At 37.7% G+C, this 15,087-nt stretch overlaps 1 protein-coding gene across 1 annotated transcript; it reads right to left on the reverse strand.

Moving 5' to 3' along the window:
* Positions 1–10,092: 10,092 nt before the first annotated feature.
* Positions 10,093–13,471, reverse strand: RPL22L1 (ribosomal protein L22 like 1). The gene is made up of 4 exons (XM_090275936.1): positions 13,388–13,471; positions 11,641–11,730; positions 11,355–11,476; positions 10,093–10,352 (listed from the first exon to the last, which is right to left on the reverse strand). Exons 1-4 carry the CDS (start codon positions 13,394–13,396, stop codon positions 10,208–10,210), a joined length of 366 nt encoding a protein of 121 aa, XP_090132062.1. The 5' UTR covers positions 13,397–13,471; the 3' UTR covers positions 10,093–10,207.
* Positions 13,472–15,087: the final 1,616 nt, after the last annotated feature.

Raw genomic sequence — 15,087 nt, forward strand, 5'->3', positions numbered from 1 at the left:
TGGGCTAGGGATGACTAAATGATTTGTCCATTATTTTTTCAGTTTGAACTCTAGATGCCCTGTCCTCCATATTATTTTTCTGACTTTTTTGAAAACAGCAGACAGTCAAGACACTCTTTTCAAAAGGAAATTAGGGCCCTGGCTGGTGTGGCTCAGTTGGTTCAGCATTGTCCTGCAAAGGGTCACCAGTTTGATTCTCGTGTGTACGAGAGGCAACTGATCAATGTTTCTCTCTCACATTGATGTTTCTCTCCCTCTGTTTCCCCTTCCCTTCCCCTCTCACTAAAAATAAATAAATAAAAATCTTTTTAAAAGAGAGGAAATTAGGTTTCTTTTTATTCCTTTTTCCGATAATGAACTAATTCTGGATTTTAAAAAATTTCTTATGATACCTTCAGATTAACATTTGTATACTTATTATTTTTGCATACTAAAGAAGGTTATCACAGGTTCATAGTTTCTTCTCTAAAAGTTTTGGAGACAACTAACTGTATTTTGAAATTTAGTATTTTTTGATTTTAAAAAGATAATATGGTACAAATATCATATACTATGGAGTCAGGGCAATACCCATAATCAAATATATTAATATTCTGGCAGTGATACAAACAAATATTCACTCACTGGGGTAAAGACTATAAATAGCCTTACATCAATTTAGGTTACATTTTTCCCATCAAATAAGTTGTAAAAATCTGCGGTTTTCACAATGCATTGCAAGATAAAATATAGAATACCCAATTAAATTTGAATTTCAGATAAACAAAAAATAATTTTTAGTGTATGTCCCAAATATTGCATGGAACATATTTATACTAGTAAAGTTATTCAGTGTTTATCTATTCAAATTTAACTGGCTTTTTGGACTTCAGGATTGCAAACAAGTGATTGGGAACATGTATCTAGAAATATGCTAATTGAAATACTCTTAATAGATACTCTTCTAGGAGTAGAGTTTGGTTTGGGCCTTTTTAAAGAGAGTCAGAAAAAACCCCACAAAGCTTTATTAAATATGCTTTATATAAAAAACATATAAGGTCTGTGAAAAGGCACCCATATTAACAGTTTGAGATATTTCAAAGTTAGAAATAACATAGCTGTCCTAAAAACAATTTTAATTTGCAGTTCTTCCTTGTTCCACCTTAAAATTTATCATCTGTAAAACATTCCTCTTATAAAATTCATAATACTTTCCTGTAACAAAGATATAGCTCCATCTAATGGAAAGAATACCTAATTACAGTCCCTCATGGAGGTAGGAATATGTCCATGATTGTTAGTAAAACTGTCAAGTGTGGGTAGACCCTCCCAACACACACATAACCACACATGCACACACACACATATTGGATGCTCTTCTGTGTCTTGCCTTTAACTGAAGCCAGATAGTACCCAAAGGTACTTAGCCATAGTTTTTGTAAGATCTACTCTTTTCCTTAGATTTGGACTATGAAATATAAATATATTGATATATTTCAGCAGCATCCTAAGCTCATTCCTACCCTATGCCCCTTTCACCTACAAAATGTAACTTTTGAAGTATTTCATTATCTATCTGCCCTTGAGAATCATGGCCTCTTCAGAGGTGGAAGGGGCATTAGAGATTATCTAAACCCATGGTTTTCTACCCTGCCTGAGAATTAGAATCCTCTGGGAAAGTTAAAAAATACACCTGTCTGGGCCCACCTACAGAAGTTCTTATTTAAACAGCCTGGGGTGAACCCTGGGCTTGAGTACTGTGTAGATGCTTCGCACAGGGATTCTAATGTGCAGCCAGGGTTAGGCCCACTGAATCATCACAGAGCCCACGTAGTTAACATTTGAGGAAACCAACCCCTCCTGAAGGGGAGCGATACTCTAATCTGTAATGTTAGAGACACTGACATATAAGAAATCACGATTCTTCCCTTGGCTTTATAGTGTTCTAACCCACCCTTTCTTTCACGTTAAATTTTCATCTACGAAGATATAGCAGGAAAAACTCACACTCAATGACATAAAATCAGAAATATGAATTGTCTTCACTTCTGAGAATCTGAGCTCCAGGTTCATATAGTTTTCTTTCATCCCTCTCTCCACCACGATCAAACCCACTGGTGCCTCTGTGAGCTCTGCAAGGGCAGGTCCCGGCTCTGTCGTGTTGCCGCTGTGGCACTAGCCCTGAGGGCCATGTCTGGCTCATGGGAACTGCTCAATAAATATTTGCTGAACAAAATAAACAAAATCAAGGTGTCTTGAATCCACTCACCCCTTCCTCTCAGACCAAACCCTCAATTCCACCTACCTGGTAAACTCTTATAGTCTCTGCTAATTTTTTTCCTAATTTCTCAGCCTTCATTCTCTCCCAACTACTACATTCTGGATTTTATTTTCAGATTAAATTTCCTAAACCATGGCCTTCATCATTTCATTTCCTTGCCCCAAAACACACATTTTCATTTTAGTTTCTTTCACACTCTCACCCCACCCTAACTATCCAACACTTTTCCTCACTGTTCCCCATTCCCTTCCACTATTCATGCCATGTCCACAGCTCCATTTCCTTCTGCTCAGTCATGCTTTAGTGCCTTAAAGTAGTGGAACAAACAGGCCCTGGAATCAGACCGATAGCAGTGGTTCAAGTTCCACCTTGGCTACTTGATCACTCCGAGCCTTCATCATCTCATCTATAAAAATATAATACATACAACAGAATGGAGCCCTGGATTTACCTTTTGCTTAAGTCAATTTGGTTTGTGTTTTCTGTAATTTAAAACTTTGTGAGTCTTACCTCTTGAAAAAGGGAAAAGTAGACAGGAGCTGGCTTGGCATTCACAGGCAGACCAAGGCATTCTGTTAAACATAAAAAATAAATTTGCAAAACATTAACATCCATCAAAGTTACTCCGCAACCATGAGAGAACAAGTCAAAAACAAGGCAATTAGTAATGTCTGAGCACAGACTAAAACAAGAACACCATTTAAACCACAAAAGTGATTAAATATCCCTCTTTTCTGGCTAATATAAGGGACTGTTGTTGCTTTATTATTACAACTTTAGTCCTAATTTATTCTTTCCACCTCTTAGGTAAGATTCATAAAGAAACCCAATCACAGAGTTACTCCTACTTCCTGATAGCACCCAACCTTGTGCAAATTCCTTCTGTATTAAACCCTCCCCAATTCACCTAACAGAATCTAGAAGTCCCATTCAACACTCTTATAGTGAGATATCCCCACAGCCTCTCAAGCTGTGCTGACTCTCTCATTGTAATGTGCGTGCCACCAAGTCCAAATTGGTTGGACTACAAATGTGTTTCTAGAAATCTTTGCACCGATGGGCATCAACATTCTATAAAGTGTTTATTGAAGTGATTATAAATTCAGGCCCTGGAGCAAAACTGCCTGATTTTGAGTTTTGGTTTCTCCACTTCCTGATAAGTTACTTTAAATCGCTGTGCCCTGGTTTCTTTACTCATCAGTGGGATAATAAAAGTACCAAATAAATAAGTTATTACAGTTAAAGCCTCAATAAATACTAGCTATTCTTTAAATGAGTTCTGGCCAAAGATTCTTGTCTATCCCAGGTCCTTTCCTATGTAAAAACCCCCAGGCTGAGGGCTTTAGGGGTCTATAAAGCCTCATGAACTTGGAGGGGAGCAGAATATGCCACCCCAAAATATGCCACTTTGGCATGTTATTTTAAATTAAAGTTACTTGAGAAACAACCTGTTCAAGAAGGACACTCTGACCTTATTTGTTCCCCTGAAAGCAGGAAATGAATCTCCATTGTGAAAGGCACCCTCCCGGTACCAGAGATAGGGAATTTAGGGCCAAGGAAGCTGTATAAACAAAACTTGTTACTTCTTCATTAATTTACTACCCTAAATCCAAACCCCTGTGCCTTGTCAATTCTTCACAAATTTATTGTTTCCTTTTCTAAAAATTAATCCTTTACAAATTTGTCATTTTCTTTTCTAAAAAATATAAAAACTTCCTGCCTTGGTCACTTCTTTGAATCCCATAATTTTATGGGGCTCCTATACATGCAAAATTAAATTTGATTTTACTCCTGTTAAATCTAAAAGGGAAGAAGGGAAATTTTTCTCCAAGTATAAATTGTATGACAAATAATGTGTACACTTTTCTGGGGAGAAATATAAAGTCTTCATTAAAGGACTCAATGACCAACTAAAGGTCATTAAGCTTTCCCTATTCTGCCACTTACTTCCCCCACAAGGACTAAGTCAGCTTTGCTCTAGTGTCTTCCCAGAATGACCCAGTACCAGAAGTGCCATCTCAGCTGCTGGCTCTGCTCAGCAATTTAATACTGAGCTTGAACCAAACATAGGTTTCACTGTCAACAAAAAAAATTTACACATGTATTTACATGTTTTTTTTTCGTTCTTTTTTCTTTTTTTTTTAACAAACAGTAATGTCTAATAGAGGAGAATCCAGGGGCTGAGGATAGGGTCACAGAGAAGAGGCCAGCAAAATGAAAAATCCATTCCTTCAAAATTTGATGTTATCTCATTAGCCTTCTGGTTAAATAAGGATAATTCAGTTTTCTTACTGCTTTCATTGTTCCAAAATTTGTTCATCACATTAGTTGGAAGGAAAAAAACCTTTCATTCTGGAAGTACTTCAAGATGACATTTCTCCCTACTAATATTATATACAAACAAGCCATGTCTTCTTTCTTTAGGTACTTGGATATCAAAGGTCAATTTATTTTGAAAATACCTCCCTCTTGAGGGCATTACTATTTATGCATCAATATATTGTAAACTTGAGCACTCTGATATATACTGGTGGGTGGAAACAGAGGTAAATTAGTACGAACATCTTGGAAGACAGTTTGGCAACATTCATTAACACTTCAAAAGCCATAAGTACTAAGACCTACAGGCAAAAGCAGTCACAGAAGCACTAGGTGAAGTCACCAGAACTGCAAGCCACCTCAATGTCTAGCACTTGGTGACTTGTAAAATAAAGTGTGATAATGCAAACAGTTAAATAACATGTAACTATTAAAAATTAGAAAGTCTATATTTATTAACATGGAATTGTCTCCAAGACACGCTTGCACACACATATTTGTGCACATATAAAAATACCTACAAATGAATGCTAGTAATTGTTGTTGCCTTTGAGAGAAGAAATGGGTCAAGAGGGGTCAGGGAGAGGAAGACATACTTTTAACTGTATAGCCTTATACATATAAGCTGAATTTTTAAACCATCTATATATATTATCTGTAAATCAAAAATCCAATAATTAAATGTTTTGTAAAATTTAGAATTTATATACAAAAGTGCACAAATCATAAAAGTAAAGGGCAACAAAATTTTCCAAAGTTATCATACCCATGAAAACTCATATCAAGGAAAAAAGCATTACTAGTATATATTTAAAAGACAATCTCAGACATTTGACTGTTTTACCTGTACATACAGCAGTTCACCCCCCTTTGTATGCAGGAGACACTTTCCAAGACCCCAGTGGATGCCTGACATCATGGACAGTACTGAACCCTAGACATGCTGGGTTTTTTATACATATATACCTATAATAAAGTTTAACTTATAAATTAGGTGCAAGAGATTAACAACAATAATAAAATAGAACAATTATAATAATATACTGTAATAAAAGTTACATGAATGTGGTCTCAAAATATCTTACTGTACTATACTCACCTTCTTCTTGTGATCATGTGAGATGATAAAATCCCTATGTGATGAGATGAAGTGAGGTGGATGATGTAGGTATTGTGTCATAATGTTAGATTCCTATTGACCTTCTGAAGATACCTGACAAGCACTTCTCTTTGGCATATTCAAATTGCCAGCATCACTACTCTTGAACTTTGGGACAATTGTAAAGCAAAACAAGACTTACCTTGAATACAAGTCCAACAATACCTCAACAGTGGATCTGATAGGCTAGGTGGCTGCTAAGTGACTAATGGGTGGGCGGATACAAAGGGATGGTTCAGGTCCCGGGCCTGATGGAGCAAGACCATGAGCGAATTCATCATGGTACTAAAACAGTGTGCAATTTAAAACTTATGAATTGTTTATTTCTGGAATTTTCCAGTTATCTCCGGATAACTGAAACCAGGGAGAATGAAACTGGATAAGGGAAGACTGCAGTATTTCATTATGTATCTCTTGTAAAAGAAATTTAATCTAAAATGGAACTAGATGACATAAAATGGTGAATCTCCCACATGTACCCTCAGAAAAATGAAACTTAAGAACTGAGAGACCGATTTCCCATAAATGCCTAATTTACAGAAAATAGAAATGTATCTCTTGTCCAATGAATATCCACCAAGAGTCTCTCTCTATCCTCAAGCCAATGAACTTATTCTTTTGCCTCTGACTGGATTTGCCCCTTTGCCCTCCTTGCCCATAAATACAGCCAGCCCACCCCACGCCCTCAGCAGACTCGCCTGAAGCTTGCTAACGCATGGGCTTCTCGTACTATAATTCCTCTGCTGTTTCTGAATAAACTCAATTTCCGGTCATTTGAGCTTACCTCAGTTTAACTATTTACGTTGACACTCTTAACAATAAAAGCAACCAAAATACCATTATCATGCCCAGTAAAATTAACAATAATTGCATTTAAAAATATTAAATGCTTAAATTTTTAAATAACCAGTTCATGTTTATCTTAAAAATGTCTATTTGCATTTGATTGTTTTAATCATGACCCAAAAAGGTCCACAAATTGTATTTGGTTGATTTTTCTCTTAAATCGCTTCTGTAACAGTCTCATCCCCTTTGGTTAATGTTACATCTTTGTCATTGAAAAAACTCATCACATATCTTGCACAAGTTCTCATATTCTGAATATGGCTAATTGATTGAATTCTCCTGGTGCCATTTAACATGTTTTTGTTTTTTTTCCTTTTTTTTGGTAAATCGGTAGATAAACCTAAATTCAATATGCTTTCTTGAGCTGGTAAATAAAAGTGCTCTGTGATGAATTATGTTTGGGAAATGCTGCATACTTTTTGTAAACCAATGTATTGAGATTCACAAGTAAAGATCTGAAAACTCAAAGCAGGAAAAAGTTTAATTTTGCTTAACTGTGCGTTTCCCATGTGTTTGCTGTTGTATACCTATTACATTCATATGAACTAGAGTCCTGTTTTACACAGTGATAAACACTGGAGTAGATATGGTCTTCTCAGAATTCTATATTTATATGGCATATTTTCTACTTACAGAGTACAATACTCGAAAACACTATTGCTGTTTTCAAGAAGTAAGGTTGAATTAATGAACCAGCATGTATCCAGGAGGTAGATGCACATGCTTACTTAAAGCATAACAGTGTGCAATAAAAAATCAGCTGTGTATGTGGCAGTCATGGAATGAAGGGGCCTTGTGAGGTTTATCAGATAAGTTCCAAGGGTGAGGTCAGCTTTGCAGTTTAGCAACACGAATTGGCAGGTCAGAGCTGAAAATATCTCAGAGATCATCCAGTCTGGTCTCATTTATAGAGGACATGAAGCCCATGAACAGGACAGGACTCTACAGCTGATTAAGTGACACAGGTTAGAATTAAAACCCAGAGATTCCATTGCTAGGATTATACCCAAAGAACCCCGAAACACCAATTCAAAAGAACCTATGCACCCCTATGTTCATAGCAGTGCTATTTACAATAGCCAAGTGCTGGAAACAGCCTAAGTGCCCATCAGTGGATGAGTGGACCAAAAAACTGTGGTACATTTATACAATAGAATATTACACAGCAGAAAGAAAACTCCTACCTTTTGCTACAGCATGGATGGAACTTCAGAGTACTATGCTAAGTGAAATAAGCCAGGTGGCAAAAGACAAATATCATATGATCTCATCTAATACAGGAAACTAATGAACAAAACAAATGAGCAAAATAGAACCAGAGGCATGTAAACAAGTGACCAGAGGGAAGGGGGGAGGGGGAAAAAAGGGGAAAGAAGGGGAAGGGTCTTGTCAAGGAACTAGTATAAATGACCCATGGACCTGGACAACAGTGTGGGGGCTGACCGTGGGAGCAGGGTGGGCAGAACAGGGGAGAGCAAAGGAGGTAAAATGGGACAACTGTAATAGAAAAACAATAAAAAATAAAAATAAAGAATAAAACCCAGATGTTCCTGTTGCTAAACTTAGTGAGACCCCTGGGTAGGTCTTGTGGAGCTATGAAAAGTCCAAACCTGTAGAGCCGAATAGATACACCAGGACGCAAGATCTCCACAGAGGTAAATGCTTCCAAGACTAAGTTTGCAGTTTCTTTTTATGCATTTGAGATTATAAAGGAAATGTAAGGAAGATTGTATTAAGGTGGAAGGAAGCAATTTGGGGATGGGATTACAGGTTAAAATTATGCGGTCTTGGGGGTCTGTAAGGGGGCATTTCACAGGTGTGTTAACCTAGATGCACAGAAACAATGGACAGGGCTTGCTTAAGGCAAAGATAAGCCTTTCAGTAAGGTTATATGCCTTGGCTATGACTACTCACCATGACTTGCAGTTAGGAATTTATCATCAGATCACCCTGAGGTTACTTTCCATAGAACCCCTTTTCTTCTCATCCTGTCGCATTCAAATTTCTTTGTAGTTATACTGCTTTGTCCTCCCTCTGGACGCTTTTTGGATTTTCTTTTTATGCTTTGGAGTTCTGAAGTCTTTTTTTAAGACATTTTTTGTTTTATTACAGTTGTCCCAATTCCCCCAGCTCCCCACCATTGCTCTCCACTGCCCAGCCTCCCCAACTCCCAGTCACTCCCCACCCTGTTCTCCACATCCATGAGTCATTTACAGTAACTCCTTCCCCTTCTTTCCCTTTTCCCTCTATCCTCTGCCTGTCTGGACATGTCTAAGCATGAGTTTTTCTCATCATCTTGCCTAATGTACAGTCTTCACAATATGATCCAAGTTTCCTTAGGCTGAGGGGAAACTTCTGTTTCTTGGCCCATTGTTTGAATTTGTTAATCTCATTTTTCTTTGAAGTTTTTATTCATTTTGGGTACTCCTTGGTTGATCCTTCCACATTTATGAATGAAAAGCAAAGTTATTACTTGGTTTGGGATTTTGTAGTTAAGTGTTTACCCAGAAATGCAGACACAAATCTGACCTTCAGTTATTATTCAGTCTAATGAGGGAGGAAAAACAAGCTGAAAAATCAATGTGTCAGAATGCCCGTGGTGCAGCTGAAACAAAAAAGGTGGTGGTATCAGCTAGTGTGCCAGGGAATTTCACAAGTGAGCCCCTCCCCCAACTTCAGTAGCTGCCTGACTCCTCTAAGGTTGAACTGAGAAAAGGGGCAGAGAAGTTCCTACTTAAGAGCTACAATTTGTCATACCTGTCAGAACAGCTGTCATAAAAAAAAATCAACAATGCAGAGGAGGATGCAGAAAAAAAAATCATCATGCATTATTGGTGCGATTGTAAATTGGTGCAGCCATTATGAAAAACAGAATGGACGCTCCTCAAAAAATTAAAAATAGAACTGTCATAGGATCCAGCAATTCCATTTCTAGGTAGTTATCCAAAGGAAACAAGAACACTAATTTGAAAATATATATATGCACCCCTATGTTTTGTTACAGCATTAGGTACAACAGCCAAGACACACGGAAACAACAAGGTCCATCAGTAGATGCATGGATTATATTTATATATAATGGAACATTACTTGGCCATAAAAAATGACATTTTTGCCATTTGTGACAAACAAAGCTTCCGGTTGGCAATTAAACACTGGTTTAGAGCAGTCCAATGCTAATCTGATTCTTTATGCTAATTAGAAATAGGGCAGGAATGAGCCAATGCTGAGCACCTATGTGCAAGAACTGTTCTAGGCACTGAGGCTGCTTTAACAAACTGTACAAAAATATTTGATGCTGTCAAGAGAATTTTAAATATTTTACTATATAAAGTTATATCCAAACTGTGCTTTATTATTTCTCATAAAACACTACATAGTTTAACCTGAAGACATTTGTAGAAGCAATCAATTTCAGAAATCCTGGGAAAAATTCCACTAGCTGTAAGCTATTTAAATACCACTTACAGAAACAACACATGCTTAAATAAGAGACAAAAGCTTAACATACAGAGTACTATGTTTTTTATTCACAGATAAACTAAAAGTGCAGTTCTAGATGTTCCTCTTATATGCTTCGTTTGTTTTATTAGTAAGCAAAGCCCTATAAAAGGTGGCTTCATCTAGTCCTCAGACTCAGATCCATCTTCATCTTGACTAATCTGGAAATAACGAAGTTCGTAAGTCTCCTTGTCAGATGCAACCACACGAAGCCAATCACGAAGACTGTTCTTCTTAAGGTATTTCTTGGTAAGATATTTCAAATACCTTTAGAACAAAAACATGAATTTCTTTAAGAGGTAATACCTATTATGTAGAAGCCTATTACATGTAAGGTATGCACTGTTTTATTCATTTTTTGGGTTCCCAATTCCCTTCAAAATACTTTATTTCTATTAACTATTGAGCAATATTGCTAGGGATACAAATAAGGTAGCCTCTCAACCCCAATTAGAATCAGTTTATTCTTTGCAAAACCCTTCCCCCCCATCTTGTTAAACCTAATATTCTTATGTTAGAAGCCAGGAGACCAGTAGTTTCCTCTTTAGGCTTACTGCCACAGTGAGATTGTAAAACTAAATATACAATTTCATTCTTCAAATGTACCATGTGCTTAACCTCACCACTATCAACCTTCTAAATCTCAATCCCATGTTGGATTAATGAGGGGCAACCTGTCAATAGGTTCCATTTACAAGTTTATTTACAAGTTTAAGATTGTCCACAGCCTTGCAACTAACATGACTGTCCTTATTAAAAGCTTGCAAGCACAGTTTAATGTCATCACACCAGCCATTCCCCCCCATTTAAACTATACAGCATTCCCAACTAGCAAATCTTCTCCAGCCTCCCTGCTCTTTGTTAATGCAACACCCCATTCTTAGGTCTTCTGCAAATTCTTGTGCCCTCCCTATCTCACTTCATAATACTGATACTTCCTTTCATCTCCAAATCCCTAGTGACTAGTTTACATACAAGTTGCATTATAGGGCCTGATTCACTGGACAAGAGGCCTGGACTTAACTTGCCTGCCTATATTTTCACAATAACTTACTGAATGACAACCGACCTAAATAACTGGAACTGTTAATATTAAAATATATTTTCCATTCATATAAGCCTTATTAAAGTTCAAAGCACTTTTGATGTATCTCACTGACATCAACATACCTATTCTCACATATGAATAAAGAATACTAGGATTACATATTCTGTAAAATTTTCCACAATGACCAAAATTTCACTGAAATAGGAAAAACCAATACTAACCTTTTAGAGAACTGTTTCTCGGAAACAACTGTGATTTTATTCTTGAAGCGTTCAATGTGAACAACATTCCCAAGATTTCCAGTTTTTCCATTGACTTTAACTTTTTCCCGTAGAAACTGTTCCTATTTTAAAACAGAAAAAATGCAAAACTAGGGAAGGAAACCCTAGATATTCACTAGGGAAGGTACCCTAGGAATAGAGCTTAGGTTAAAATCAAACATTACATACTTATTTTTAAGAACTCTACAATGATTAAAGAATATAAACTGAGTAGAGTGATACTTACAAAATTTGCGGAATCAAAAATTCCATCTTCTACTGGATGAGTAAGGTCCAAACCAAACTTCCAGGTTGTCTTCTTAGGCTTCTTGACTTTCTGTTACAAAAAGTTAACATAATTATGCCCCTTTAAAAAAATTGCTTAACATCTATCAGATCCAACCCCCCCTTTAAACCAGGATGTCTGAAAGAGGGTACACTCCTTAGCTTCGTTTAAACCAAGTTTTTGTGCAATCCAATGAAAATTTCCCATTTGTCATACAAATGTTTCATAAACACAAAACTCAAAGTATATAGTGAACTTCATTGAAGATTCAAAAAAATCCGATTTTTACAACTGGAAAAGATCAAGAGGACCAATCTATCTTCTATTGCCAAGTTAAAACTAGAAACACCCTCCCAGGTGTTTGAATCTCTAATCACGCCCCCCTTTGTTATCAAGTTATCAGGAAAAGATTTACGGCCTTTATTATTTTCCAGACCACTAATGTGCAGTTTTAAATTACCAGGTACTTCTTCCTTCAGGACAGGTGCTGCTTAATAACTGCCATCCCAATGCAGATGGGGAATAGTATACCACCTAGTCCAAGTTCAAATACAACCACTTACATCCACAGAATTCAATCCTTAAGCTGTTTTAGGTGAAAAAAAGGGAGGGTGGCCTTTAGTCTGGTAAAGACTTTTTTAAATTTAAAAAACATATGTAACTTAAGTTTTCAAGACCCAAAACATTTGGACGAACATCACATAATAAGGCTACACAAGTGAAAAGGCGCTGTGGTTTCTAACCATATATATATTCAGACAACGAAGTGAAACTGACAAATCAGTATTTATCAGAGGATGTCACCTCCAAATAATATCTATCTAGATACCAAATACTAAGGCTAGTTTGCTTTCTTAGGTAGTTGAGGAACTCGTGCCAAAAAATATTACCCACAACTTAAAATTGGTAGAAAAGATTACTAGGAGCTGGGCTTGACTGGGATTTAATTTATAGCCCTGTCTGGCATTATTTAAGAGAAGCAAAGAATTTGTCCGGTAGCCAGGTTAACCCAGGGGTTGCATGGCTCCCTTGGACATCACCCAAGTTTTGTACATAACCCAGCAATAATACCCTTGCTAAAATTTTTAAATTTTCCGACACACACTCAATTTTTCAAATGCTCTCTGGACTGATTTTAAAGTCTTACTGATTCCCTTACTAATAACGTACATAAAATCTCTAAAGCACATTCCTTTTGTATTTGTCTAAGAGTCGTGACTTGTACCTTTAAAATAATTTCTTCCCGAGATAATGAAAAAAATTCTTTCCCAACAAGTTGTGGAGTTCTCTCTAGTACCGGAGGTATCGCGGGGGCCGCGCGCCGCGGAGCTCCCGCCGCCCTAACAAAGCCGCCAGACCCGCCCGACAGCCACATTTCCTTTCCAGTGCAAACAAGAACAGCACCGGAATGACCCAGGGCGAGGGAGGAATGAAATGGCCCAAATGCTATCTGTGCCACTAGCCCCGCCCGCCATAGTGCCCCCTTCCCCGCGCTCGCACGCCCACCCGTCCCAAGCCAAGGCCAGGCCCACTCGAACGCCACAAGACCGCGTGGAAAAATAACCCTGAGGCTTAACGTGCCGGATGTTTTCCTGACCCAGTCTCCACTTCTACCCTCCCTTAATCTTTAATGAGACAACCCCGACTCTCCAGATGCGTATCCGATACTTCGGGGTAAGACTAACTTAGCTAGAACTCGCTCACTCACCGGCGCCATCTCGCAAGTAGTCTGAGCGATGAGAGGGAAGTCAGCAGCCGTCGGCACGTATTTATATCTAAGCGTGCGGCGTCACGCGCCGAGAACGTAAGACCTTCGCTTGCCGCAAGAGAACTTGGGAAGGAGCGCGGCGGCCAGTAACCCAGGAAACCGGAGGCGTGGCCCGAGGAGCAGAAGGTCAGCAGGCCGTCAGGTTTCCTGGGAGCGCCTTCCGACGCGTTGTTTCAAGTGACTCATGGCTTTTCGCTGGCAAGGACAGACCCTTGTTGCAGGAATCGTCTTTAATTGCCCGGATCCTCTTTTCAATCAGGGCAAGGCATTGCCTCAGGTTGTTATGAAATCTGTCGTATACTGCAATTATAATCCTCCAGCGAAAAAGTTATTTAGATGTCTGTGTTTTGTTTTCTAAATGATTGTTGAGGGAAATCAGTGTTTCTGGAGTTCAGATAAACCAGGTTTCGAGACGGGGGGTGGGGTATGGAAGGCCTTTAACAGAAAATTATGTAGTGCTCACTTGTTCACGCGTCAGGTATAATGTATTCCATGTTATTATGGGTTTTACAGTTAACCCTAAGAATCCTCACTTCCATCCAAAATGCCTCCCAGTTAAAATTCATCGAATATTTTCCGATGCCTAACTACTAAAATGTATCATGCGCACGAGAGTGGGTGATGGGGTGGTGACAGTCTTGATGACAAAAGGAAAAAATAGCCTTAGAACTTGGAAGAATTGTAGTTGACGTCAGATCGTGAAAGCGGCATGCCTCTCAGAGTTTTGCACTGGACAGTGACCCTAGAAAGTAACAACGGTGTATATCCTTTATGACAGAGATTAGTAATAGTGAGAACCATGCTTTAATGAAGCTTACAACGTGTAGGGTCTGAATAAAGGTATTGAATTCCCAAAAATCCATTTCAAGAAGATTTTTTTGTTCTTTGCTTTTCAAGAAGCACAATAATTTCATTTTTTTCCAAACATTAAGGGGCGGGCGGAGCAATTAGTATTTCCTTCTCAAGGGTTGCCCAGGCTGCAGAGAAAAAATGATCTTTGCAGATTAGATACTTTGTTGGAAAAGCAACTAACCGAGGCAATCATTATTTTGTTTTGCTTGTTTTTGGCAGCCTTGCATGTTCCGACAAGGAAAAAGAAAAAGAAATAACACTTAAGAACTATTAAGCCATTTGCTCAAAGCGTATACTGTATTAAAAACAACATGTTTCAAAATAACTAGTAATCCCAAAATAACTAGTTAGAAACTAGAATGGAAAACACTTTTACTTAGGAAAAAAACTTAAAAATATTAACCAGAAATGTGCAGATGTTAAGATTAAATATTATAAATAACTCAATTCTTCCCAAACTTTACACACAGAAACAGTATATGTTAATACAATTCCGGTCAGTGCCCCACAGATAGGTATATTTTGAAAACAAATTCTAAAACATGAAATAATAAGGGTCTGAAAAGAGCCAATATAATTTAGAACAATGAAGGGAACTTGTCTTCCCAGCTATTCAAATATAAGATATTGTAATATATGATAGGTATATTTCTAAAATATTATAAACTTAAGTCATTAGGTCTACATGATACTGGAGCCTGAATAAATCAGTAAATAAAATATAGGACAATATGGCAGATTAAATTCACAGAGAAATCTATAGCCACCTTGAACTGGTTAAAATACAG

This window comes from Furipterus horrens, unplaced genomic scaffold, assembly GCF_987537825.1.
Source record: "Furipterus horrens unplaced genomic scaffold, mFurHor1.1.pri manual_scaffold_1, whole genome shotgun sequence".
NCBI classification, from domain to species: Eukaryota; Metazoa; Chordata; class Mammalia; order Chiroptera; family Furipteridae; genus Furipterus; species Furipterus horrens.

What these genes read in the sequence shown, in the direction of transcription:
- RPL22L1 (XM_090275936.1), bottom strand. An exon ending in TTTTTGATTCCGCAAATTTT is followed by an intron (nt 11,477 to 11,640) that starts GTAAGTATCACT and finishes GTTTTAAAATAG; the next exon opens with GAACAGTTTCTACGGGAAAA. An exon ending in GAGAAACAGTTCTCTAAAAG is followed by an intron (nt 10,353 to 11,354) that starts GTTAGTATTGGT and finishes TTTGTTCTAAAG; the next exon opens with GTATTTGAAATATCTTACCA.